The 24,554-nt window shown below is 54.5% G+C and overlaps 4 protein-coding genes across 4 annotated transcripts; 1 reads left to right on the top strand and 3 right to left on the bottom strand.

Annotated features, from left to right (window-relative positions):
• Positions 1-661: 661 nt before the first annotated feature.
• Positions 662-3,558, bottom strand: LOC34624342. Its single transcript, XM_026337847.1, has 7 exons — positions 3,548-3,558; positions 2,800-2,879; positions 2,122-2,234; positions 1,765-2,025; positions 1,553-1,672; positions 945-1,161; positions 662-843 (listed from the first exon to the last, which is right to left on the bottom strand). Exons 1-7 carry the CDS (start codon positions 3,556-3,558, stop codon positions 662-664), a joined length of 984 nt encoding a protein of 327 aa, XP_026193632.1.
• Positions 3,559-5,036: 1,478 nt separating this feature from the next.
• On the top strand, positions 5,037-6,096 carry LOC34624341. The gene is made up of 3 exons (XM_026337846.1): positions 5,037-5,194; positions 5,512-5,639; positions 5,981-6,096. The coding sequence occupies exons 1-3, from the start codon at positions 5,037-5,039 to the stop codon at positions 6,094-6,096; spliced, it is 402 nt and encodes a 133-aa protein (XP_026193631.1).
• Positions 6,097-7,806: 1,710 nt separating this feature from the next.
• Positions 7,807-9,962, bottom strand: LOC34624340 (nifU-like protein C1709.19c). The gene is made up of 6 exons (XM_026337845.1): positions 9,560-9,962; positions 9,321-9,358; positions 9,066-9,172; positions 8,678-8,891; positions 8,034-8,183; positions 7,807-7,875 (listed from the first exon to the last, which is right to left on the bottom strand). Exons 1-6 carry the CDS (start codon positions 9,960-9,962, stop codon positions 7,807-7,809), a joined length of 981 nt encoding a protein of 326 aa, XP_026193630.1.
• Positions 9,963-16,133: 6,171 nt separating this feature from the next.
• Positions 16,134-20,297, bottom strand: LOC34624584 (peroxisomal multifunctional enzyme A). Its single transcript, XM_026337844.1, has 10 exons — positions 20,258-20,297; positions 19,775-19,888; positions 18,767-18,978; positions 18,346-18,465; positions 18,087-18,192; positions 17,769-17,884; positions 17,488-17,658; positions 17,093-17,348; positions 16,558-16,937; positions 16,134-16,421 (listed from the first exon to the last, which is right to left on the bottom strand). The coding sequence occupies exons 1-10, from the start codon at positions 20,295-20,297 to the stop codon at positions 16,134-16,136; spliced, it is 1,803 nt and encodes a 600-aa protein (XP_026193629.1).
• Between the last annotated feature and the right edge of the window lie 4,257 nt (positions 20,298-24,554).

Raw genomic sequence — 24,554 nt, 5'->3', positions numbered from 1 at the left:
GAACATGAGGGCGTATGTTTGAAGCATGGGGGCGGAAGGTGTAACGGGCTAAACGCTACACTTCAGGACTTGCTACTACACTAGTGATATTTCACAGGAATCAGTAGAGGATAGTTGCTATGTTTGCTTGTATACCTTATTTATTGCACAGAACCGTTAGATCCCTATTCGAAGACGCAATATGATGTGCATGCGCGATAGAAGCTATGCGCAGCTAGATGTGGATGCTAGAAGCGCATAGAGGGTGCGGGTGCGCATACGTTAGCTGCCCCTTGTCCATCATGTAGGGAAATTCGGGGGAGTGGCAGCAGGAGGAGCGCCTTGTCTAGGAATACACTCAACAAGCTTGTAGTAAGTTTGTATTGAGGCTGGAACTAGGCATCTCCCTACGAAGGGCCCAAAAGGGAGCGGCACAAAGGTGGACCTGCTATTAGCGTTGCGGATGCGTTATTGCTTTAGAAGGCTTTTGTAGGAAAGAATGATCCGTGGAGGTGTTTCGCGGGTTGGCGAACAGAGCTACGCTACAGAAGACCGTTGGTAGAGATGAGGGGTCGGCGTGCACGAATTCTGTCTTTTTTAGCAGCTCGAGGTGAAGTGCAGAGGCAGTGGTACGGGAGTTGTCTGAGGCTTGCTTGCTTGCTGCAAAGTGGAATCAGCCCGCTTACTCCGAAGCTGCAGCGCCTCCCTCCAGTGTGTTTCTGCTAGCGCCGTCATGAACGGCAGGGGGTGCCTCCCCCTTGAAGGAAGCCCATACGGGTGCCTCTAGACTGTCCAGAAGGAGCTGCAGCCGTTGTTGCAGCAGCTGTTGCTGCTTTTTTGCTAGCACCAACTTCATCTCCCGTGCTGCAGGCACCCGCGTACGATGTGTTTTAGCCCCTGAAAAAAAACTTGATGCCTCTGGTGTCACAGCTACTGCTCCTGCATGCCAGAGGTGGAGTACGTACCGGCTCTGGGGTCAGTAGTGGCAGCCGTTGCTGCCGCTTCTTTCAGCTTGACCAGCACTGGAGCCTTGGAGACGCGCTGCAGCAGGTGCCCTAGTTGCTGCTGTAAGGAAAACGCAGCAGGCGACGACGCGGAGGCGCTGTTAGAGCCGCAACTGTTTTGGTGCCCCTGCTGCAGACTCCGCAGCTGCTCCATCATTGCGTCTGTGTCTCGTCGCCTCTGCAACACCAGCCAGCAGCCTCTGCACAGAAGCGAGAATCACTTTTGCGCGGATTTGAGGCCCCTTTCGACAGCTCACTAAGGCGCAGCGGCAGCACCACGACAAGACGCTGAAGGCTGCCTGGAGGCTGACCGAGCCGCGTAAGACGCATGCACAAGCGTACGCAGGCAGGCAGGCTACAGACAGACAAGGAAACCGAAGCGAACAAGGCAGAGACTTGAAGCGGAACTGTGCGTGGCAAGCCTTGAGTAGCAGACTGGCTGCCCCCAAAGACTCCACTGTGTGCTCACAAGCACGGAGGGGCCAAGGATCGGGAGAGGGATCTCGAAACGCATGCGTGTCGAGGAGGAGAGCAACGGTCGAAGGGGGTCGTAACCTCAAAAGACGCACTTTCGCAGAGACAGCGACAAGCCAGGCATCAGCCATCAGGAGAGCGCTATCGTCGGGAGCTCGTGGAAAATCGGGTTCCTGCGAAGCACACAGCGAGAGCGGCACAACTGCCTCCTGCCTCTGCAAGCCCACCACAATAGGCCGTTTATTCTAGAGTTTGGAGCCTTGCTGCTGCTGCTGCTGAAGAGATGTCTGCCTCTTTCTAGGATCGCCCGACCGCTTCCTTCAGAAACTCGAGGAGCTCCTCGCGAGACGCCAGAGGCCGCTCCAGTAGACGCCCTGCGTAAACGCAACCAACAGGCAGTCTCCACCAAGAAGCTCGCTCTCCCCCCCTCACTGGCTAGCTGACTCGCCACGGGATGGCTAGCTAGCCAGCTGTCCAGCTGGGCAGCCGCTGGCTCGGAAGGCGCCAAGAAGCAGCCTCGGCACGAAAAGCGCCGATAACCTGTGGCTACGTCAGGAGGGCACTCATTCTACAGGCTGCCAGCGGTCTACTGCGCGCGCTGGAAACATTTCAGTGCCAGAAAAAAATGGACTTAGAGACGTCGGCTGATGGTCACACCAAGTGCTTGTCTGGCAGTCTGAGGCTCCACGTTGTAGACTTGCTGCAGCTGGAATGCAGCAGCCAGAGCAACCGAAAGAGACCCCTGCAGTTGCTGTTGCTGCTGCTGTCGCTGCAGATCTGACAGAGAGCGAGGCAATCGCAAAGCAGATTGAAAGCCTACTACCCACGTTCCTCCTCCAAGCACGCTCTTGCCGCTCGTTGGAGCTGACAGACTCCCCACTTGCTGATCCCGCGAAAGCTGCAGTCTCTTCGGCTGCAGTTCTTGCTGCTGCCGCAGCTGCGAGAGAACTTCCATGACTTGCTGCGTCTTCGCCGTGAGGCTTGCTCCCCTCTGCTTCTCTATAAGCGACCAGTCAAACAGTCCAAACCGTAAGGGACGGAGTGAGCCTCCCTAAAGCAATCAGAAAAGCAGCAGGCACAGTCGCAACCTCTCTGCAGCACTGTAAATGCTCTCTCTCTCTCTGGCTCTGTCTTTCTGTCTCTGTCTTTCTGTCTCTGTCTTTCTGTCTCTGTCTTTGTCTCTCTGTCTTTGTCTCTCTCTCTCTCTTCAGCGCATGCGCTGCTGCTGGCAGAAAAAAGACTCGTGCTTCCTGCCTGGCTTCTGACTCACATCGACCAGCGCATACGCAAGAGAACCCCGCACGTTGGCAATGCCTAAACACAGAGGCAAGCAGTCAGCAGCTCCCTCGTCTCTGCTGCTGTTGCTCCTGGTAGGTTCGCGGATCTCGCTGCTGTTGCTGTTGCTCATACCGCAGCCAGAGTCTCTGCCAGAGTCTCTGCCAGAGTCTCTGCCAGAGTCTCTGCCAGAGTCTCTGCTGCTCCTGACGCTGGATGAGAGGGAACGACCTACAAGCGGGCGAAATGCGGCTAGGAGGCGCCTACTGCATGCAACACGAGGCAAGCTACACGTAGGCTGGAGCGCACTGCTGCCACTGCTGCTGCAGATCGGAGCTGATATCTCCAACACTTGCCTGCCGCTTGCGACGTCGGCAGGTCGAAAATTGTTTTCCCGAGCTGCCGTTCGAACTGCCACGCGGGAGGAGGATGCTGCAGTAGCTGATGCAGTAGCTGCTGCAGTAGCCACTCGATTAGCTGCTTGCGTTTTTGCTGCCGCTGCAGCGGCTGCAAGAGGAATAGTCTTGCTGCCAGCGTTTAGCAGCAACATCTGCCCTTGACGCCGCTTCCACTGCCACAGCAGCTCCCACTATACAGCACTACGAGGTCCAGCAGCAAGAATTCCTGCTCTTGCAGATGCAGCTTCGCCGCGGCTGCAGTATGACGACCACTCACCACGCTGCTAGGAGGCAGCCCGCATGTTTCCCAGTGGAGTGCTCAGTCTAGTGCGACTGCATCTGATAGGAGTTGCTGCTTGCCACGACGAGGTGGAGGTTTTTCGCTGCTGGAGAGCTTATTTTTAATCGTTTATTCGCTGCACAGGCATTTTTCCGAGGTATGCAGGGGCCCCCTTCGGGGGCCCCCTAGGGCCCAGGGGTGCGAGGGTACAGCGGGGGGGCCCCTCTTCGGATTTCGGTTTTTTCAAAGACTTGGAAAAATGGCTGCTGCTGCGGCTGCTGCTACTTCATCAGAACTGCGATCTGTTTCTCTGCACGCGCTTTTCCTTTTTGCCTGGCACGGGCACTGCGTTTGCAGATGGTCTTCCTTGCTGCAAAGGCGACAACAGCGGCTGCTGCTGCTGCTGCTGCTGCAGCTGCCGCAACAGCGAGGGTAATTCCACATGCGTTTCCCCGTGCACTGCGCTGCCGTTCATTACGAGGTGTCGATATCGTCGCCCCCTTAGAGAGCAGCAGCAGATACAGCAGAGGCAGCAGCATCAGCAGCAGCAGATACAGCAGCAGCAGCAGATACAGCAGCAGCAGCATTAGCAGCAGCATTAGCAGCAGCATTAGCAGCAGCCTATCGCGGTCTTGCCAGGCTGCGCCCGTTGAAGCGGCCTTCGTCTGCAGCTCCACATCAGCAGCAGGCAGTAGCAGAAGAAGTGGCGGCAACAGCAGCAGCAGCAGCAGCTTGGACTTCAGTTCCTTGGGTAGCTGCTTTTCTGTGTGCAAGCCGCAGCGCTGGAGATGTGGCGTGCCTGCCCTCGGTGATAGCAGCAGCAGCGACGGCAGCAGCAGCACCGTCCGAGGGATCTCGTGGCAGCAGCTGCAGCAGCAGCGTTTCTCAAAACATCCTTTGAAGCTCAAGACTCGAGAACTGCAGCATCCCCATGTCTCAGGCACGTTCTTGGCCTTTAAATGCGACTGCTGGATTTCGTTGAGGCTGCACACTTCGGCTGTCAAGGCTTGCTCAAGTTTCAGACTAGGATAAGGTCTCTCTCTTTTTCTGTCTGTGCGTCTGTCTGTGCGTCTGTCTCTCTCTGTCTACAGCTCGTGTGGCTGGATTTCCACAGCTGAGATTTGCTGCTTGTGCGTCTTCTGTGCAGCTCCTGAGCATCTGCCCCCTCCCCGCTATGCAGCGGCTCGACTTGAAGGAATCCAACAGTTCGTTCCCGCAAATTGTTATCGAGAGATGGTAGGCATTCTCAATCGGCGTGCTTCGTTGCATCATCCTGCTGAACCTTCCAGGCCTGCCTAAACAGCTCTTTCAGCGTCTTTTCGACTGCTCCTTCCAGCGAGAACTAACACCCCGCGATTTCGACAGCGAACTCCCCCTGCTAAAGGGGTGGCAGCAGCACACAAGGAGATTTTCGTCTCCAGAGCGACGAAAAATCTCCCCCTAGAACGACTCCTTCCAGCATCCGCAAGGCCTCCCACCCTCTGCTGTTGTTGCGCTGCTGTTGTTGCGCTGCTGTTGTTGCGCTGCTGTTGTTGCGCTGCTGCCACGGCAGTGTTTGTCGGAAGTCGGAGGTTCTAGATGTGGCTGCTGCGCCTTCTACTTGCGGCTTGCTTGCGGCTGCAGAGGATGGATTTGAGCAGGGAAGGCGTATTTCTGGGGTTTGACTTCCCCCTGTCTCTGAACGGCAAGTGGAATTCGTGGAGGCGACGAAAGTACAACACCAGATCACACGACAGCCACTACTTGGCGGCGCAGAGTGCAAAGGGGGTGAACTATTATCCGCGGTGAGGCTTTTTGGACGGCTCCAGAGCGAGGAGTGCCTCGTTTCCCTCTTCTAAGGCGCACCAGCAGTCGCAGGCAGCTGGGTGCTCGTGAAGAGAAAATTGGGAAGAAGGGGGAAGGCGATGTGAGGGAGACTGAGGAAGAATGACGGGAGCGAGGGAGGAAGGCAGGCAGGAGGGTAGAACAGAGGCATTCGCTGTCACTGGAAAAAGCAACCTACGACGCGTGAAGGCTCAGTTGCGGAGTTCGCGCATATACCTGCCCCTTCACGCATTCTTCGAAACTTATCTGCAGTGCATGTGTGTGTGTCTGTTCGCAGACAGCATGTTTTCGCAGTGCAGTGGCAGGAAGACTCTGTCCACCGTGTTCGCTGGTTTCGAGCTGCTTACGGCATCCGCAGGGCACTGCGAGCCGCGCAAGCGTTTAGACGCACTTTGGAGGCTTTAGGTGCGTTCTTTCGCAGACGCTTCGAGAGGGGAAAGCGTTTTGGGGAAAAGAGGGAGGAAGGGGGTATGTTCTGCCTCGCCAGATGGTGGCTGTGGGTGTAGGGAGGGAGCAGGGAGGCTGCCTTCGCTCTACAGCCAAAGTCGCGCGCGGGAAAGAGGACGCTACGGCTTTTTGGCAGGAAGGCAGTCGTGTTGGCTGCTTGAGGCTGCAGGCAGCCTTCAGTGCGGTCAAACAACTGGAGAGGACGACCACACAAGAACGATGCCACACAGAACGTTTGGCCTTAAGCCTTGCTGGGTAGGGTGCGTCGTGATTTTGGCTGCTTTGAGTTTACCGTGCAGGTCGAGTGGACGGGGAGCAGAGCGAACGCCAGCTGCGTCAGAAGGCAGCAGCGAATCGGCGGGAGCTGCGCCTGCGCAAGAAACTCTTTGCGAAGATTTCCTCTGGTCAGTTCTAAGGACTGCAACACACAGCAACCGCAGCGGCAACAGCAGCAACAGCGACGGCGACAGCAGCAGCAGCAGCAGCAGCACAGGCACGCAGGCGCATGTAGCGGCGCGCATTATTTCACTTTGTTGGTGTGGTCTCCATTTCTCGCTCCTTGAACTCACCGCAACTCTAGGGTGTAATGAACTCGAAAGGCCTACTTGCCTCGGGGGAGACGATCGTCCCCTGCCGATGCAGCCGCAAAACTCCAATCGCTCGACTGCGCCATCCCTGCTGCCCCTTTATCCCTCTTTTTTCTGTTTGTGTTTGCGCTCGCTCTCGAGCCAATACGAGCCAGCTTGCCTGAGTGTCAATTCAAAGGCACCTGTCCTCCTCCAGTGCATGCGTGTTTTTGCAATTTGCTGCCGTATGCCGTAAAGGCGGGGTCCTTATGACCCCGTTTCTTCTTGCCGGCTGGCTTCTGTGCGAGTCAATTTAGTGCTGTTGATGAGTGTATTTGTTCGCCATTGAAGAGACAAGCTGAAGAGGCAGGCAACAGCCTCGTAGGGTGCAGCCCAACTCAACTCTGCGAGAAGCGCCAGGGGGCGGCAGCCAGGGAGAGTGGGTTCGCTATCACGGAAGGAAAGGCAGGCCTACTTAGTTCGAAGTGCGGATAACGAGTGGAGGAAAAGAAAAGGCACAAGCGTAGTACACAGAAAAGGAGTTTTCATGACAGAATACACAAAAGGCTACGGGCAGACACTCACCGAGCGACAGTTGGGAGGACCTTTATTACGGGCAGTGCGAAATGGTGGCAGGAAGGATATGTTCTTCATCGTCAAAGACAGACACAAGGGGAAACACAATAAAAGGGAGGCTGTGCATACAATTTGGCACCGCTTTAGCTACGCGAGCTGTATATTGAACTGCGGATGCGTGAAAAAGGGAATACCAACTTCAGTGGGGGGTAGGTGTGCGACTGTAGAGACCCTAAGGTATTGCAGAGCACTGTGAACTCGATACAAGGGAGGCAGCGTTGCATGCATGCATGCATGTACGCTAGGCGTTTTGTAGCAGCACTTGTAAAATGTCGGAGTACCTCGAGAGTCCAGCCGCATGCACAGTAGTGGGCCCTCTCTCTCCCCTTTGGTGCGCGGGCAGCGGGGGGAGTTTCCTCAGAACGCTATAGAAGTCTGCTCGTCAAAGTTCGCATCGAGTGGATTACTAAGTGACGGAGACGCTTAATTTAACATTACAAGGTCTATGTGCCCCTGCTGCTACGAGCAGCAGGGGCACATAGACCCTCTAGGTGAAAGTCGCTGCAGGCGTGGGTGTCTGGTTGCTAGCTAGCGAGCTAGCTAGCAACACGAGAACGCTACGCACTGCGGAAGACGCGTGCACTGCGGTTCACGCTATTTAATTGCTTGGATCCTTTCAACGCGCCCTCGTGTAGAACAGAATCGGGCTGAACGGGGGAATGCTACTAGCCGCATGCAGACTGTTAGCTCCTCTTGATCCCGCACGGCACCGTCTGTTGCCCAGCGGCCTTAGTGTAGAGACAAAGCCTCTCTAATCGGTATTTTAAAGAAGACAGACACTGCTCTACCCAGGCACCCTAGAACACGCTTCCCTCTCATTGCATGCGTTAAATGTGCTAAACGCAGCCTCCAGAGCGTTACACGCGCACATACCCTGTGTGCTGTTCTAGAGGGAGGCCCCCCTTCCCTCCCCAAAGACCGCTTCATTCAGCCTCTTCGTCTTCGGGCTGGAGGGGTTCCCCGTTCTCGTCGCACTCGACAACTGCCTCTACCTACGGCACCCACCCACCAGCGATTCGAACCATTTTTAGGAGGTCGTGCGGCAGCGCAATTCTTGCCCCACCCCCCTCGCAAGAGTTCTCGCAGTGGAAAGCCTACAGGAAATTACGCTTCTCGCTACGCTGCAGAGCGCAGGGTGCAAGCCACTTGCCTCTGGATAGTAGTACTTGAGCATTTGTTCCATCCCTCTCTTGACAGTGACGGTGGAGGAAGGGCAGCCTTGGCAGCTCCCCAGCAAGTGTACATACAGCTGGCCGGTCTCGCTATCGAACCGCAGAACCTCCAGATCTCCCCCGTCTCCCTGCAGGATGCACAGGCAGGCAGCGAAGAAGGGGAGCGATCTGGGATGCAGAGGAACGCGAGACTTTTAGCCATCTGTGCCGCACTCAGAGGCAGCGAAGAAAGCTTTCAAGACACACACAAAAAATCTCTCTCCGCATGTGCCTTTGGAATTTTCGCCTGCCCCAGCTAGCCAGCCAGCCAGCTGCGCATCGTGTGCCGCAGAGAAGCGATCAGGGGGAACAACAACGCAAACACAAATTAGCAGAGCTGCAGCTGGCTTCGGAAAAACAAACCCACCCCCACCCCCCTCCCTCTGCACAAGCCTCTCTCAGAGGTCGGCCTGTATAAGGCTCAAGACTCTGGCCGTCGAGGACGGCGAGTTGCATGCTTCCAGTTCCTCCTTAGCGCCATTGCAGAGGCGCCTTTCTTCAAGAAGTTCGAATTCAGACAGAAATATGCTTCTCCCTCCCTATAGCCACGATCAAATGAGCGTAGAAAGGCCAAACAACGTACTTGCAACATGGGCCTGACGCGACAGTTTAGCGTCTCTTTGATTGATTCAAAGAGCTCCTCTTCTTCAGGTCCCATAGGCGCTTCGGCTGCCGAGGAAGCCTCATGGGCGTGCTCCTTTTTTGATGCTTCTGCCGCTGCTGCCTCGTCTGCCGCTGCCGCCTCGTCCGCCGCTGCTGCCTCCGTCGCGTGCGCCAGCTGAGCGGCAGCAGAAAGTCTGCGTTTTGCCAAAAGCAGAAACAGAAACAAGTCCAGGAGACAGTTGTGCCTACACCCAAACAGCAGCAGTTAAGAAACGCGGTCTACCTGCATAAAGATCCCACGCCCTCCTAGTGACACCCTTTCTGAGAGCACGCCTCTTCCACCTGCTCGCAATGCTACTGCAGATCACCGGATGGCTGCCTCGACTCTAGGCTTCAGATCTTCCCACTGCGCCTCAGCCTCCTTCACGACTGACACGAAGCCAGCGCCAAGAAGAACGGACACGACGCCCCTCTCCTGAGGCAGTACAGCAGTCAAAAACACACCAGCACAGGTCTGACATTAGCAGCCACAGCTGCTCATGAAAGCCTCGCCTCGCGCAAGCCATAGCAGCTCAGCACCCGAAGCAGTCCTTGCGTCTTAGCGATCAGCGCATCGTTTTCACCTGCAAGATGGCCTGTGCCATTGGAGAGTCCGCTACACCTGAGAAGCCAGAAGGAAAATGAGCGGAAAACGTCGTGATTTTGTGGTTTTTCTTCCTTGCCGTGGTCGGTTGCCTCCCAGTTAGAATGAGGCACACACCTGAAGCGCCCTTGACAAGGGGCAGAGCAGCAGAAGGGGGAACGGGCGACGACAGCAGAAGAGCACTCTCGAGCAGCAGAGGAGGAGGAGCGAGGATCGTACCGGGCGAAGTTTTGGTAAAATTTCTCGAAGCGAAGCTTCCCTTGGCATTTACAAGCGGCCGAGGCAGCAGAGGTCTGAACTTTAGAGCATTCGGATTTGGAGTCTCCTCCACTGGTATCGACTCCATCACCGGTGAGGCTGAAGATGAGAGAAAACGCGGTGTTGCCACGCGTTGAATGGTGTCTAAGTGTGCTGCAGCTGTAAGTCCGAGTGGGCCCCAAGACAGGCTTGCACTTTGGCGTCGATTGCCATTTTGCGGTGTAGCCGGAGAGGCACTTGTTGTCAACAAGCGGCCATGAAGCCTCTCGGGAAAAGCTGAAACTGCGGCTACATGGAGGGCGCGTGCAGAAGATTTTCTTGGCTGCGTGGCTGCCACTGCTCGCCGCACGCTGAGCCCATACATCTTCCTCTCCTGGATGCAGGAGTATCCACAAGATCTGAAAACAAGGCGGTGGAAGATCAGTGCTCCGCGTGGCGGTTCCTGCGCCGCCGGCGAAGAGTCTGCTATGCCCGAGAAATGCTAACAATTACGAGATCTCGGATCCAAGCAACAGGGAGAGAGGAGGCTAACAGGAAGGGGCCCTACTGGGCGGGGAGTTGGGGGGGGAAGGGGGAAAAGGGGCCTGCGGCTTCTCCCAAACTCAGAGGTATGTGGAAAGAAAAGACAAAGAAATAACACGAAGATTGCAATACTTTATCGCTTGTCAGAAGAAAGAACCACGGCTAAGTGGCTGCCGACAGAGGGCCTGCACACACAGGTCACCTGCAGGCTTCCGCGGATGAAGCACTTGTGACTGCGCCTTTGCTGCTGCACGGCGCGCAGTGTAATGCCGTTTCTCCTGCAGTGTGATGATGCAAAACGCGGTATTTCGGAAATCAAGGCGAGCGGCTTCTTCGGACGACTCCTGGAAGCAAATGGGTTGGAAGACATGCATGCCACGGGCATGCATGACTTCCAACCCATTTGCTCTCCTCATGTATGGCTGCCAGTCCTGAGAAAATACGCTGCTGCGAATGGATTTTTCCCACACATACTGCAATGATCCAGCGGTTCGGCGCGGCAAAGTCCACGCAGCGGTATTTTCTCGGGCGCTGGTTTCAGGTGCTTTTCCTGTGGTACCACCCCTGCACCTGACGACTCGCATTTTAAGGCTTAAAAGCCGCTGCTGCACGTCCTGTGGTTTGGACCGCAAGGGGGCTAATCACGTTTGGGAATGCCGCTGTGGATAAAGTTGGATCCGCTGACTAGGGTGGTGCGCAAACGAGAAGGTTAGCACAAACCTCAGCTGCTGAAGCAGCCGCGCGTTGAGCTTTCTAATGGGGGCGGGGGGTGCCGCTGCAACTACGCAAGGGGAAACTATGAGGCTCTGCTGCTTTTGCTGCCGATATTGCGGTTGATTGTATCACTGCGAACGCCACTGCTGCTATTAGTCTGCGCTTACAAGGTGAGACCACCGACTGGGCAGGGCCTGACATGGGCGTACTCTGCACGGAAGGGACTATTGAGGCTTTGCTGCACGGCCACTGGTGTAAGAGAACTCAACCACAGCAGCAGCATCTTTCACGTTTCATACGGTCGAGCCTGCTGGACGACAATTAGGGGGCCAGCCCCTTCTTAGCTGCCCGGAGATAGTGAAAAGATGAACGTTCCAAATGATACACAATATTCAAAATTAGCCGATATACTCAGGCTGCCGCCGTCGCTGCTGCTCGTGGCAGCGCTCCTGCCGCTCTCAATGCTGCTGGCTGGGCTGAAGCATCAAGAGGCAAAAGACTGCGTTGACGATGCAACTACAGTGGCTTTGGACGACCCTTGTTAGCCAGTAACCGCAGGTGCTGCCCCTGCATTGCACTTCCTCTACTGGCGTTTTGGTAGTGACACTGACGGTTGCAGCAGTAGCGTTAGCAGCTACTGCGAACGCTCAGCCTCCCTCTGCAGTGGACACAGGCCTCACGGTGTTTTGTCCTGAGCTGCAGCAGCGGGAGTAATCCTCCAGGTTCAGCCACAAGTGCCGCAGCAGCTTAGGGTCCTAAGATCTGAGGCGTACAAAAGTCGCACACAAGGTTCAAGCAGCAGCAGCCCAGGCTTCACTTGCCGCACTTCTCTATTCTGTGGGGGCATCAACCGTTAGACGCCAAGCTTTTCCGGGGAAGCAGCCGCTCATGGCTGCAACAAAACCTTATAGGCCAAACTCTGACGAGGGGGTAGGACGAGACACACGCGTTGCGCTGGCGGAAGCAGTAATTCTAATTGGAACGCGGCCAGCAACGCCAGTGGCCTTTGGCACGACCCTAGCAATAGCTATCTTACCACAATCAGATGCATAATCCCCCACTGTGGCAGCAGCGATGGCAGGAGGGGTCTATTGAAAAATATTTGTTGCAACATGCCGCATCCCTGCTTTACCTGTTTCGCGAAGGCTGGCAAGTCGCTGCGAATGCTCGAATAGCTCGTAGGCTAAGGGTACGCGCACCGTAGCTGTCGCTCCCACCTAGGAGTGAAAACTCAAAGACGCATAGGCAGGAGAAGCAGAAAGTTTATTCTGAAAATCGATGACGACTTTCTACTAGGCTATATAAATGCAGAGTTAATTGTTTCCCTGTAGAAACCCTAGATGGCGCGCTACAGCTGGCATCATCGCATGGTCCGCCACAGCTGCCCCCCGCTCAGTCACTAGCTTGGATGCAGTGGGATGCCAGCTTTGCCTACAACCGCTGTTTGGTCTCGAAACAGCTGCTTGGCTATGCAGTCATCTGTTTTTCTTTGGCACAAACCAGACGAAGAAGTTTGCAGCTAGGTGGGTGGGACCGATTACCATCCTCTCGCGAACCAATGCTTTTCCTTGCTCTATCGATTTGCCGAAAGAATTGGGCTGCCAGAGAACAAAAAATATTGGCTTCCTAGAGAAGTTTTGAGACTTCCAAAATTATTCACGGTTCGCCCAGCAGGCAAATGACTCGTGTGCAGGTAAAAGATCCACAAGGTGCCCCAGAAGTGCTGGATTATAAGACTATTGAGGGGCGATGACACGGCAGATGGGAGTTTCTAGTAATATGGGGTGGAAAACGCAAACCTCGATGGCTGCCGCAGGAATCGATTGTGGGTTTCGTTGCCAGTGGGGGAGTCTGCGTGCTATTTGGCTAGCAGCGCTAGCCCCTGTGAACTGTATTCCTCGCTGTCCTTGGTATTTTTCCTTTCCCAGCGCATGCTCTGCTTGCAAACGCTACACTTATTCATGGGTAAAGCTTGAAAAGCTGCAGGTTGTTGTCGTTGTGCTGCCTAAAGTCAAACTCATGCACAGGCGCTCGCAGGGAAGGTGCCTGTACAACAATCTTCCTCGTGCCTCTCTGGCGCAGTGAAATCACCTGTGCTACATGCAGCTTCTGTTGTTGTATGCAGAGAATGCTCCATGATGCGAGGACGCACCACTGGGCCGGTGCGTGTCCTTAATTCCTTTAGACATTTAACTTGTCTTCTGTTTTATCATAGCAAGATGCTCACGACTTTCAGCGCTCCGACAGTAGCGCACCATCGCAGTCGCATTAGTTGGTTCCTCGTTCGTTGTCGGCTCGAGTGTGTGTGTCTTCCTTCACATCGATTTCCGCGAGCAGTTGAGGTCCGTTATCGCTTTTCTAGTTTGCGATATTTTGCTTTTCCTGCCTGCCTTGGGAGGACGACACAGGGAGTTTTTTCTTCCGGCAACATGCATGCACTTGGTCTTGACGGACAGGAACAGAACATGAGGGCGTATGTTTGAAGCATGGGGGCGGAAGGTGTAACGGGCTAAAATCTACACTTCAGAAGTTGCTACTACACTAGTGATATTTCACAGGAATCAGTAGAGCATAGTCTAGTGGATTTGTCTGCTTGTATACATTATTTATTGCACAGAACCGTTAGATCCCTATTCGAAGATGCAATATGATGTGCATGTGCGTTAGAAGCTATGCGCAGCTAGATGTGGATGCTAGAAGCGCATAGAGGGTGCAGGAGCGCATAGGTTAGCTGCCCCTTCTCCATCGTGTCAGGAAATTTGGGGGAGTGGCAGCAGGAGGAGCGCCTTGTCTAGGAATACACCCAGCGAGCTTGTAGTAAGTTTGTATTGAGGCTGGAACTAGGCGTCTCCCTACGGAGACACTAGATGGGGCGTCACACTGTTTGTGCAGCGGTGCATGCGCAAATTGTATGCCTAGTAGCGCGCATCACGGCAATGATTTTCTTTCATGGGGAGCAGTGCTCGTGGTGCCTGGAATTGGGTACAGGGTTGGTGAGAAAGGCCCTGTGTGTTTGGCAGCCTCAGAGCCATTAGCCTAAAGGTGTGAAAACCTCTCGCCTGGCCTACTTCGCTTCCTGCCGCGTTTCAGATAGCCCAAGCTACCAAGTGCTGCTCTGACCAACTGTCCTTAGCGTGAGCCAGAGGTGCAAACCACCCTACACTAGGGCACAGAGGGAAGGCGCTATTTTTAGACTGGTGGTGTCGCAAGTGTGAGCATTTGGCTGCTGCTGCTAGACACTGATTCTACTCCTACAGACCCGCATCTGACATGGATGGGATGCATCTTGCTATTCTGCACACTTGCTACAAAAAATAAGATCTCGTTGCACGCGGTGGGCGGCATGAAAATGCGGTGCGGTCGCTGCGCTGGGAAACTTGTGAGAGCTTCAGAAAGGTCTTTACATGCGCGTATGCAGCGTTTTGCGTGTATGCGTCTGAATCAAAAAGCGTATTTTCTGACCCGAGAGAAAGGCAGACAGTGGGAAGCGGAGGAGGCCTCTGTTCGGCAGATTTGCAGGCGGAGGCGCTGCGCCCCACACCCCGCAGCAGCCAGTAGCGACACCCTTTCAGAAGGCGACGTTCACTTGTACCCATTTTCCATCTTGCCTTTTGTTGAGGCCTTCGCGTTTCTGTGACTCCCAAGAGCGCTGCGAAAATGGCCAAGTCCAAAAACCACACCAACCATAACCAGGCAAGTGGGAAGTCGCCGCTGCTCATGAGGCTGCCGGCACAGCAAGTGCTGGCGCCCCCCCGATGTAGCGCTCTTTCTGGAGGTGTATCGCGTTTTGCGTTGCAAAGGGGAAGCTCGTTGTGACCGCTGGGGTGGAGAGGGCACGAACTCCCGCAATGCATGCATGCGCAAGGGGGCGGGGCCGTGCAAACGGCGGTTCCAGGCGCGAGACGCAGTTTTCCCACGTGTGCAGCGCCTCTCCGCATCGCTGCGTTCAGTGCCTACTGCAGTTTCGACATTACGGGGGAAATGGAGCCTGCAGGGGGCGAGCGGGGTCGGCAGCCACGCTCCGCCGCTCTTCAGGATCGCGCTGCTCCTGCACGTTTTCGAGTTGGTGTGTGCTGTTGATGCTGCAGAACAAAAAGGCCCATCGCAATGGGATCAAGAAGGCTCCCAAGAGGAGAAAGACCTCCACCAAAGGAGTATGCACGGTGCAGGGGAGGAGCGGTGCCTGGCCTAACCGTTTTTGTCTATGACTGTGTACAGCTGACGCGCTAACGGGGACTGTTGCTTTTGTGCTTGCTGTATAGTGGCTGTTGGGCGTTCGCGATGATGACACAAAAGCGCTTCCACACTTCTGTGTGGCCCCGACGTACATCGTGGGGAAGTTGGCTTTTGCACGTCAGGCTGATATATATGGACGCATCCAACCCGTTTGTTTCATCCAGTTCAGGTTCCAGTGTTGTTGCATTGGTCTGTGTCAAGGCTTCGAATACGAGCTGCGTAAAGGGAGCAGGAATAAAGTTTCCTTTCAATTGGCTGCATGGCGCGCGTGGGCTGTAATGAGGTTTTGGGGTATCGATCGGACCCTGTGGAGGGATAATGTGTGTGTTTCGTTGTGCAGATGTGCCCTAAGTTCCTGCGCAACCAGCGGTACTGCAAGAAGGGCATGCTAAAGATGAACGAGGAATGAGCAGACGTGCGAGTCTGCGGCATCTGGAGCGCCTCGCGCACAGGCAAACAAGCACTTGCAGCCTAGAGAGAGGATCTGTCTTCCTTTTGGAGACAGTGAGTGGGAGGCGGGGCGATTTTTTTGCTCCTCGACTGCGCAGACTGCTCTCTTCGGAGGCTTGCATAATATTTCACGTCTTGTTGCGGGAGCGATACGCGTGGCACTATTCACAAGACGCCTGTGGGAGGCATCAAGCAATTCCCTATCTGCGTAAACGAGCACAGCTACAAGGGCACTGTAGGCAGCTGCATGTGAGAGGCAGTGGACACCCTAGTAAAGCTGAATACACACACTTTAGAGTGTGAAGCGCACTTGAGAGAAGCGGATGAAAAGAAACCGCAGTACAGAACAGTGCGTTCTTCTCGCTCGGGGCATATACTCCCCCCTCGCGTTAGGGCACAGGCGCGAGAGAGCCTCGTTATTCAAAGCGCCACCACGGCGAATAACGGCTGCAAAGTGTCGATTCAAAGACTGCGCAGTTCACTGCAGAAACTACAAAACCGTTCACCACCATTCGGTGTGGGGGTGCGTACTGTACACTGCCGAATCATAGATAGGCCGAAAAGGCATAATGCGGCAAGGTGACTCGCTGGCCGCTTTTAGCTTTAGAAACATCTACAGCTTGGAAATCTTGGGGAACATATCCTTTGTGAACTTCATGGCTGCCTGGGTGCTTCCTTTGATCTTCATTTTCCCCTGCAAGTATGCCATTTGGGGGTTCATCTTTCCGGTTGCGAGCTTGAAAAACACGTCATCCTTCAGTGTAAAGCAGCAATCGAAAGGCTCCGTGGTCGAGTTGGGCAGCTCCCGAACGGTCGGTGGCATTCGCTTCAGGTTGATGTACAGCGTGCAGGGGGCTCCGCCGGTGGTTGGAATAAGGTCCACGCGATACACGCAGCCGACCTGGAGAAATCAAAGAATTTCAGGTTCAACGATAAGGGCAGTGAAGAAAGCGACACCGTGGTGCATGATTTGCGAAGGGTCGCCTACGCTTGTTTGGCAGAGCTGGTTTTTCGGGATCACTACATGGAAGACGGACCTGCTTGACTAGATTTGATCCTGCCTGCGATTTGAGATGATCCTTCATGTATGGAAAGAGTTTGGCGCTCTGCAGTTTCATTGCTTCCGGGCTCAGCTCCCCAGCCGAGTCGGTTGTCTCCGGTGCTGGTGGTGCTACGCTTTTCAGGAAGTGCTCAACTGCCTGCGATGCGTCTAAAGAGAGCATCTCAGCGGATATGGAGGGAAAGAGATCGGGAGTAAATTTAGTCGCTTTGCCCATACTTCCACGGATCTTCATCTTGCCTTGCAAAAATGCAACTTGCGGATTGAGCCGGCCCAGACAGATAAGTGCAAACACCTCATCCGCCATGATGAACGTTGCGTCTGCGGTGCCGTGATGGCCTTCCATGGCCTTTCCCCCTGGACGCACAGCAGAGCGACACCAGCTAAGCGCTAAGTGCGTTGTGGAGCCTTCCCAGACGCTTGCCAGCGGCTGGCGGCTGCCTGCAGTGCAGGCAGCAACGCGGATGAGAAGAATAGGTCTTCTTGAATCGCATTCAAAAGCCGCCTCTTACCGCTCTCCGCGCGGAGGTCGATGGTCCACTTGAGAGTCGGGGGCTGCCCCTGCTTCGGAGAGATTTCAAAGTGGAAACAGCTGTTCACCTTGCTCTTCAACTTGGATGCGGCATCCGTGGCGCGTTCCAAGTACGCCGCGATCATGCGAAAGATCTTTGCAGACTTTGTTCCGGGAGCTGCATCCGCAGGAGTGTCACTCGGCTTCTTCGGTTCTGCTGGCTGCTGGCGCATTTCAGTTGACATTTGTTGGGAGGCCTTCAGTGCCAGGCAACGCACAAAAATGCAATGCAAACGTCTCTCAATTGAATTGGTCATGAAAGTATCCGGAACGCTCTGATGTAATGACCAAAAGTGCCGACTTAGTGACTGGACAGCAGCGACAGTAGGCGCATACCATCACAAGCGAGTCTTGGAGAGACGTTGGATAGGATACGTCACTTCTAAAGTCCACAACCTGCTGCCACTCTCGCGTCAAATCTTCAAGCGTGTAGGAAGATGGAAAGACCTTGCCTGGACTCCTCTGCCAGCGAACAGCGGCCACCCAGCCCGCTCCCACCTCGAAAATCTGAAAAAAATGCAGCCTTGCACCAATAGGCACGTCAGCGCGCAGACCATCGCCGGTTGCTCCATTTTCGAATCGCTGGAAAGCTCATGAGTTGAGCACAGCAAACGCACCTGCCCAGACTCCGTGCACTCCCTTGAGGCAAGGAAAAGCACAACGGGGGCGACGCATTCAGGCTTGAGGGCCTCAAGTGCTGAAGGCGGCAGAATTTTCTCGGTCATGCGCGTCCCTGGGGGCGAACGTTGCAATCACGGGCACAAATGCTTCCCTTTTGGCTGTGTCTAGTGCAGCCATGAATATTGGCCTCTTGGTAAAAACTTCGCGCAGTTTCTGCACTTTTGATGGATTTCACATATCCCTGCTAGGGGCAGCACCAAGGCACCCATACGCGCATTGCTATGTCAGTTCAGAGCCAGGTCCCAGCATCTGACCTGCAAGTGGTGCAATGCAATTTACATGGATGTTGTACTTGGCACCTTCCTTTGCCAGAGTTCTGGTCATGCCGACGAGCGCCATCTTCGCGGCACCATAGTTTGCCTGCACCCAGCAAAAGTTTCCAAAGAGGAAGGTGCGAGCCAGCTAGTCGTACACCCGAAACTTCTGAAATCGCCATGTGGCAAGCGACCACGGAGCACTACTCCTGCACACAGACCACGCGACGATCGGATCCGAGGATGCCAAGAATCGCACCTGGCCAAAGTTTCCATAGAGGCCTGATGCGCTTGCTGTATTGACGATCCGGCCGTAACCCTGCTTCACCATATGGGGCCATGCGGCTTTTGTACATAGATAGGCGCCTTTCACGTGGATCTGAACAAAGCAACACCGCAGCGCACCGGAACAAAAGCCTGGAAAGCAAGTGCACCATGACACTGCCTAGAGAAGGCTGAACGGCACGCGCCCACGCGACAGCTTAAGGCAGACAGCTGTACAAACGGATGTGCTTTGTCGTCCGATTCTTGGGGCTTAGCTACTATTGGTGTCTGATTAGGCATGCGACGTGGAAAGCAAGAAAACTGTCCGTTCCCAAGGCATAGAGCCACATTTATGTGTGTATATATACATGCTGCACGAGCAGTACGCAGAAAAATAGGTATTCTCCAAGGCGGACCTGCATAACTTGATCCCAGTCGCGTTCGCTCATTTTTGCAAATGAGGAATCTCGCAGGATGCCTGCATTATTGACGAGGATGTCTATTCTCCCCCACGTTTTGATCGCCACCTCGACGATGCGGGAGCCACTCAGAACGTCATCATAGTTTGCAACGGCCTCGCCTCCAGCTTTGCGAATTTCGGCAACCACCGCATCTGCAGGGCGAATGCCTGTACATAGGCAGAGAGAAGAAAGAATGTGCTTGTGCAATAGAATGGTGCACGTTTGGCAGGCTGCGCGTGAAAGGGCACCTTGCAAACGCCGCATGCTGCCCAGAAGCGCTTCTAAAAGAAAAAGATCATCGACCGGGTGGAAGGAAACGTCGCTAGTCTCAACAGCTAAAGCCCTAAAATAGCCCCGTATATAGGGCCACAGTCAAAGGCAGTCCACGCAGGTGCAAGATGATTGGGGGAAGCGTTTGAAACACCAAGGTGGGCGGGTGGTAAGTACAGGGAGTGAGGGGCCCATAGCGGTGGCCAGAAGGCACGCGGAGGGAGTGGAATCTCATGCAGTAGAAGGACACAGGAAATTCGTCAATAAGATATTAGCTGCAGGGGAGTTTTCGCAGATTGTTGGCATTTGCGAAAGCACGGGGGGGGATCCCACGGCACATACGAACAAAAGATACAACATGAGAAATGCCGAATGATGCGTGAACGTGGACTACGCCGGTTGGTGGAAACACAGACACACAGGTAGCTCCAGCTGCAGCTACACGAAACAGTGCAGATGAACTCTTGGGGTCAAGCAGTCCTGGCGGGTTCCTGATTGTACGAGATCGGGTGTGCTGTCAGACGGCGCTGAATAATAACCAAGCTGACGTTTTTTCCGTTGCACGGCACTTTCTCTTGTATAATTCTGAGGGTCGCGGCGCGTGCTCGTTTGCCTGTTCCACCATAGGTACGGATCCTGCCAACCTTCAAAGCGCCATGCGTGCACTATTATTCAGAAGAAAGCTGAACTCACGTTCTGGTGTTCCTACATCTCCCGCGAGCGCAACACCCAGATCATTGACGACCACTTTTGCTCCCCTCGCGGCAAATGCAAGGGCATATGCTCGCCCGAGGCCGCCCCCGGAGCCTGCACGCACAGCGCATCCGATGTCGTGCACCTGAACGCAAGCGCTCGAGCGCTTCGGTGCCATACGTGTGCAGAGAGGTATATCCAGCCAGCTCCTGCATGACCGAGACATGTGCACGGGCATACATTCACCAAACTGTGGATGGAAACATCACGAGAGGGAGAACCCGCCAGTTTCCGACACGCAACAGCCTCCATCATGCGCTCGTTGCCCATCGACTTGGAGCCCTGTTGTGGAAAGCGCTTCATGAATGGAATCATTCATTCGAGTCTTTTTCTTGATTTCATAGCAGAAGACAAGACTGCGGAAAGGAATACGCACGAGTTTGTGGAAGAACTGGGTGCTCAAGGGCACAAGTAGCAACTGACCTGTGATAACGGCCACCTGGCCGTCGAACCGTTTCTTCATTATGTCAATCTCCCAAAGATTGTGGAAGGCTGAAGATGGTGTCAGGGATGACTAATAAAAGAGTCCGAACGGGCCCGATACCGAAGGTTTCTGAATCTACAGTTCGGAAGAGGGCAACTCAATCAGAGGGCCATCGGCGAGACACAGTTAGGCAGCCATTATTCTGCCACAAATACTATAAATGCAGTATTTTCAAGGAAAGGGAAACACTGCACACGGCAGAGCCCGCGCAAGCCAGCCCACTTCTGCGCCGACGCTAGTGGAGCTGCTGTTTCGCCTCTGCACACTCAACATAGTAGCGTCTCGTCGGCTGACGTCCAGGCGAGACGTCATTACCTTTTTAAACTGTTGCATCCATATATTTCTTTTGGCTCCAAACATCCGTGACGTGAGTCATATGTGAATCTCGGACTGCCGTGTGCAGTGCTGGTAGGACACTGAGCAGCCTAGGTCCACTGTAGCGTAAATAGGTCCTTAAAATGCGATAGCAGTCACATGAAGCAAACCCGTATTACTCGGCTGTGATATCTTTGGCTATGCTGTGGCATAAAACTTTGCTACAGCAGGATTGCAGACTTTCTGCCTACCGTTTGGCGGGAGAGTGCCACGTAGGCGTTCCTACAACCGTCCTCAGTAGAGCGGCAATGCGGTGGCGGAGAGGCACACTTTCAATTTAATTGCACTTTAACACTTCGTCGGACAATAAAACGAGTGTAGTGTGAGGGCGAGCCGTATGCAACCGGTGTGAACACCGTAGCAAGCAAAGCTATACTCTGGCACCCTCTTCCACAGTAGGTACATCTAGCTTAATTCTAGTGAACAGTTGACTAACTGGTTTGTTATATCGTATAGATTATTTATTGCAGGGAAGTCTTTTAACTGAATTCGATGATGCGCTGCTGTGTGCGTATGCGCTAGGGGCTACGTGCAAGTGGTTCTGCACAATTTTCGTATAGCCAGGGTGCGGCTAGGCACACCCTAGCTTACCCTTCCTCCTCATGTTCGGAACTCTATTGAACCCGAGGAGGAGAAGCCAGGAAAGCCTTTTGGGGAGCCTCTGAATGCCGTTCTAGTAAACTTGTTTCATTCTAGATCTAAGCATTACTCCAAGAATACCTTAGATGGGAAGATGCAACAGCCGCAATCTAAAAGGCCCAAGGTAATACCCCTACGATCTACATTCGCCTCTCACTGTACTGCCGCCCAGAACATGCTGTTGGATGCATAAGAGGCTTTGCTCTCTACAAGCGGAGCCTCGCTGCTGGAGAAGGTTAACTGAGTCAGCAGCCGTTTTAATGTAGCGGGCCGTCCTGACCGGAAAATTCTTGGCAATCCACGCACGCAGTCGGGAAGCCAAGGGCTACTAGCGACAAAAAGACATTGTAAAAAAAGCAGCTGCAGGGAAGCATTTTTTTTGTGCCCGAATACCTGCGTCTCGCTGAGCCACCACCCGTTCTTGCTTGCAAGCCGGGGCCAAAGAGGACTCGCAAAAAGAGACGATGAGATGGGTGCAGGAGGAAACGCCTCCCGCGGTGTTTCCAGTTGAAGAGGGGCGTTTCTGTAGAGAGCTGCGACACCACGGGCTGCTATTGAACCTGTGAACTGCCCGCTACCTCAGGCGTCAGCGGGAAAACCATCCACGCGCACTGGCGCAGATCACGTGGCAAATCGCGAGACGCAGCTACTTTCGACGCGAAACACTGCGTCAGCACTCAAAATGTGTGAAACCATAACGTGTTGAAATACGGATCTTTTTTTGGCGGAGGCGGGAGGGGAGCAGCCAGACCCTGCCGAGGGTCAGGGGGCCCCCCCTGCCACCTTCCTGCCGTATTCGTGGAAGCGACTCGCAAGATGCTCAATACTCGATGTCTGTTTGAGTCGCATGTACTTTTTGCTTGCTTTGTGTGGACATATAACGGCATAGCCTCAGAAGCTTCGAAGCCGCCTCGTGCGGCTTGGGGTGTTGCGGAAGACCCTTTGCTTGCAAGGGCACGCCTGCCACGCGCACCAGCCAGCCTGTAGAAGAACGGCGTCAGAAGCATCGAGAGCCACGATTGTTGACGGGAGAAACGTTTTCTTTGCCGATATACAGTCAGAGCTTCGCCACTTCAGGGGGTCCTGACCACGCCTTGTTGCTGGTTCGTGTGCTGTGCATCATCGAAAGACTGCGTTTTGCCAACATGCACTAGCAGCTGCGGGGAACAGCTCTGGCAGCATGCATCCCGGGTGGTATTGTGCCTGACGATGGGAATATGCGCCGCAGCAGGCCGCAGCTGAATAATAAGTAAGCCGCTGCTGCTGCTGCTGCTGCTGCTGCTGCTGCTGCTGCTTGCCCACGCAACTCTGCCTGTGGCAGTGCTGCTGCACCTAGGACTGCGAGGAAGATGGCAGAGACACCGCAGAGGCCTCCAGACTTTGACGCATGCGGTGTGCTTGAAAGTAGCTGTGGCGAAGGGGGGAAGAAAGGCGAGGAGGAGGAGGCGGAGGATGCTGACGAGCAGCGGAGCCGTCAGCACCGAACTGCTTGCTGGGGTACTGCAGCAGGCTGCGAGAACGGCAGCAGTCGTGGCAGTATCCGGCGAGGGAGCAGTGAGGCCGGTGCTCCCCTGAAAACAACTCCTGCCACTACCACCACGATCACCACTGGGGGTGGTGATCGTGGTGGTAGTGTGGGCGAGAGGCCTTCCATAGATACACCCACCAGCAGTGACAGCGGCACGCGCGTCATCGACAGGGCAAACAGCCTCTCGAAGGCTTTCTCCCCTTTTCGCTGTCTTTCCCAAGTGAGCTTCTCACCGCAAATGTCTCTTGCCGCTGTTTGCTGATTCCTGCTGTTGATAGCGCCGTGAACCCGTCTGCTCCAGTTGCGGATAACCTCGAACTGCATGCGCTACAGGTGAAGTACGAAGATGGAGGAGTCTACAGAGGCGGCTGCTTGCTGCTGCTGCCTCCAGGCTGCAGCAGCAAAAGCAGCAGCAACGGCGACGACGGCAGCAGCAGCAGCAGCAGCCACAGCTCCTCGGAGCGTGCGCCACCTCAAAGCTTCTCCGACGACATCTTCCAGCTTGCTGCAGCTCCAGCAGCAGCATCTACAGCGAGTTTAGCTGTAGATGCTGTTGCTGCTGCTGCTCGTCTTTCGGCGGTTGCCAGTGCAGCTCCGATGCTATCTCAACACGAGAAACGACAACACATCAATCAGCGGGGGCTTCTGATTCGACACGGAGTTGGCTATTATTCCTCACGCCTCTGCAAGCGCCTTCGCGGCACCAGCGGCAACAGCACCAGCGGGAACAGCAGCAGCAGCAACAGCAGCAGCAGCAGCAGCAATGAAGAGGAAAAGATGTGCGCGCGCGCTGCGGCTGCGCAGTGCAGCAGCACGCAGGGGAGCTGCGAGGCTTGCAAGACAGAGGACGGCAGCAGCGACTGGAGGGAAGAGGCTGCCGCTGAGACTGCTGCCCTCATAGCAACAGCCGATGCAGCTGCTGCTGCTGCAGCGTGGTCAGGAAAGAGTCTAACGACGGCAGCAAGAAGCAGAAAAGTCGGAGGCGAAGTGCAGCCTGCGCTGCAGTGGCATGCGTTTGGTGGTCAGTGGGTAGCCAGCCTGCGCAGTGGCATTGGCATCGATCTGCAGGAGCACGTGCAGCAGGAGGAGCAGCGGCTAGCTGCGAGGCGGCTGCTGCTGCTTCGTGGAGGCTCTTGGGCAGCTGACAAGCCGTCAGGATGGGGAGTGAAGCTGCAGTTTGAGCAGCAGCTGACTGCGAAAGTCGCCAGCAGCGCAAGCAGTGGCGGCTCTAGCGTGTCTTTGGTAGTGGGGAAGTTTCACGAAGGCTACCTGTAAGAGCATTCATATCCTGCGCTCGAGCTGTTTTTGTTGCTGCTTCTACTTTTGTTTTTGTTGCTGCTTCTACTTTTGTTGCTGCTTCTGCTTCTGTTTTTGTTGCTGCTTCTGGCTCTACTGCTGTTTTTGTTGCTGCTTCTGCTTCTACTTCTGTTTTGTTGCTACTTCTGTTTTTGTTGCTACTTCTGTTTTTGTTGCTGCTTCTGTTTTTGTTGCTACTTCTGTTTTTGTTGCTGCTTCTGTTTTTGTTGCTACTTCTGTTTTTGTTGCTACTTCTGTTTTTGTTGCTACTTCTGTTTTTGTTGCTACTTCTGTTTTTGTTGCTACTTCTGTTTTTGTTGCTGCTTCTGCTTCTCCTTCTGTTTTTGTTGCTACTTCTGTTTTTGTTGCTGCTCCTGTTTTTGTTGCTACTTCTGTTT

The sequence above is a fragment of the Cyclospora cayetanensis genome, unplaced genomic scaffold, assembly GCF_002999335.1.
Source record: "Cyclospora cayetanensis isolate NF1_C8 unplaced genomic scaffold, CcayRef3 CcayRef3_contig_206, whole genome shotgun sequence".
NCBI lineage: Eukaryota > Apicomplexa > Conoidasida > Eucoccidiorida > Eimeriidae > Cyclospora > Cyclospora cayetanensis.
The sequence above is the reverse complement of the archived record's forward strand: the minus strand, read 5'-3'. Positions and strand labels throughout refer to the sequence as shown.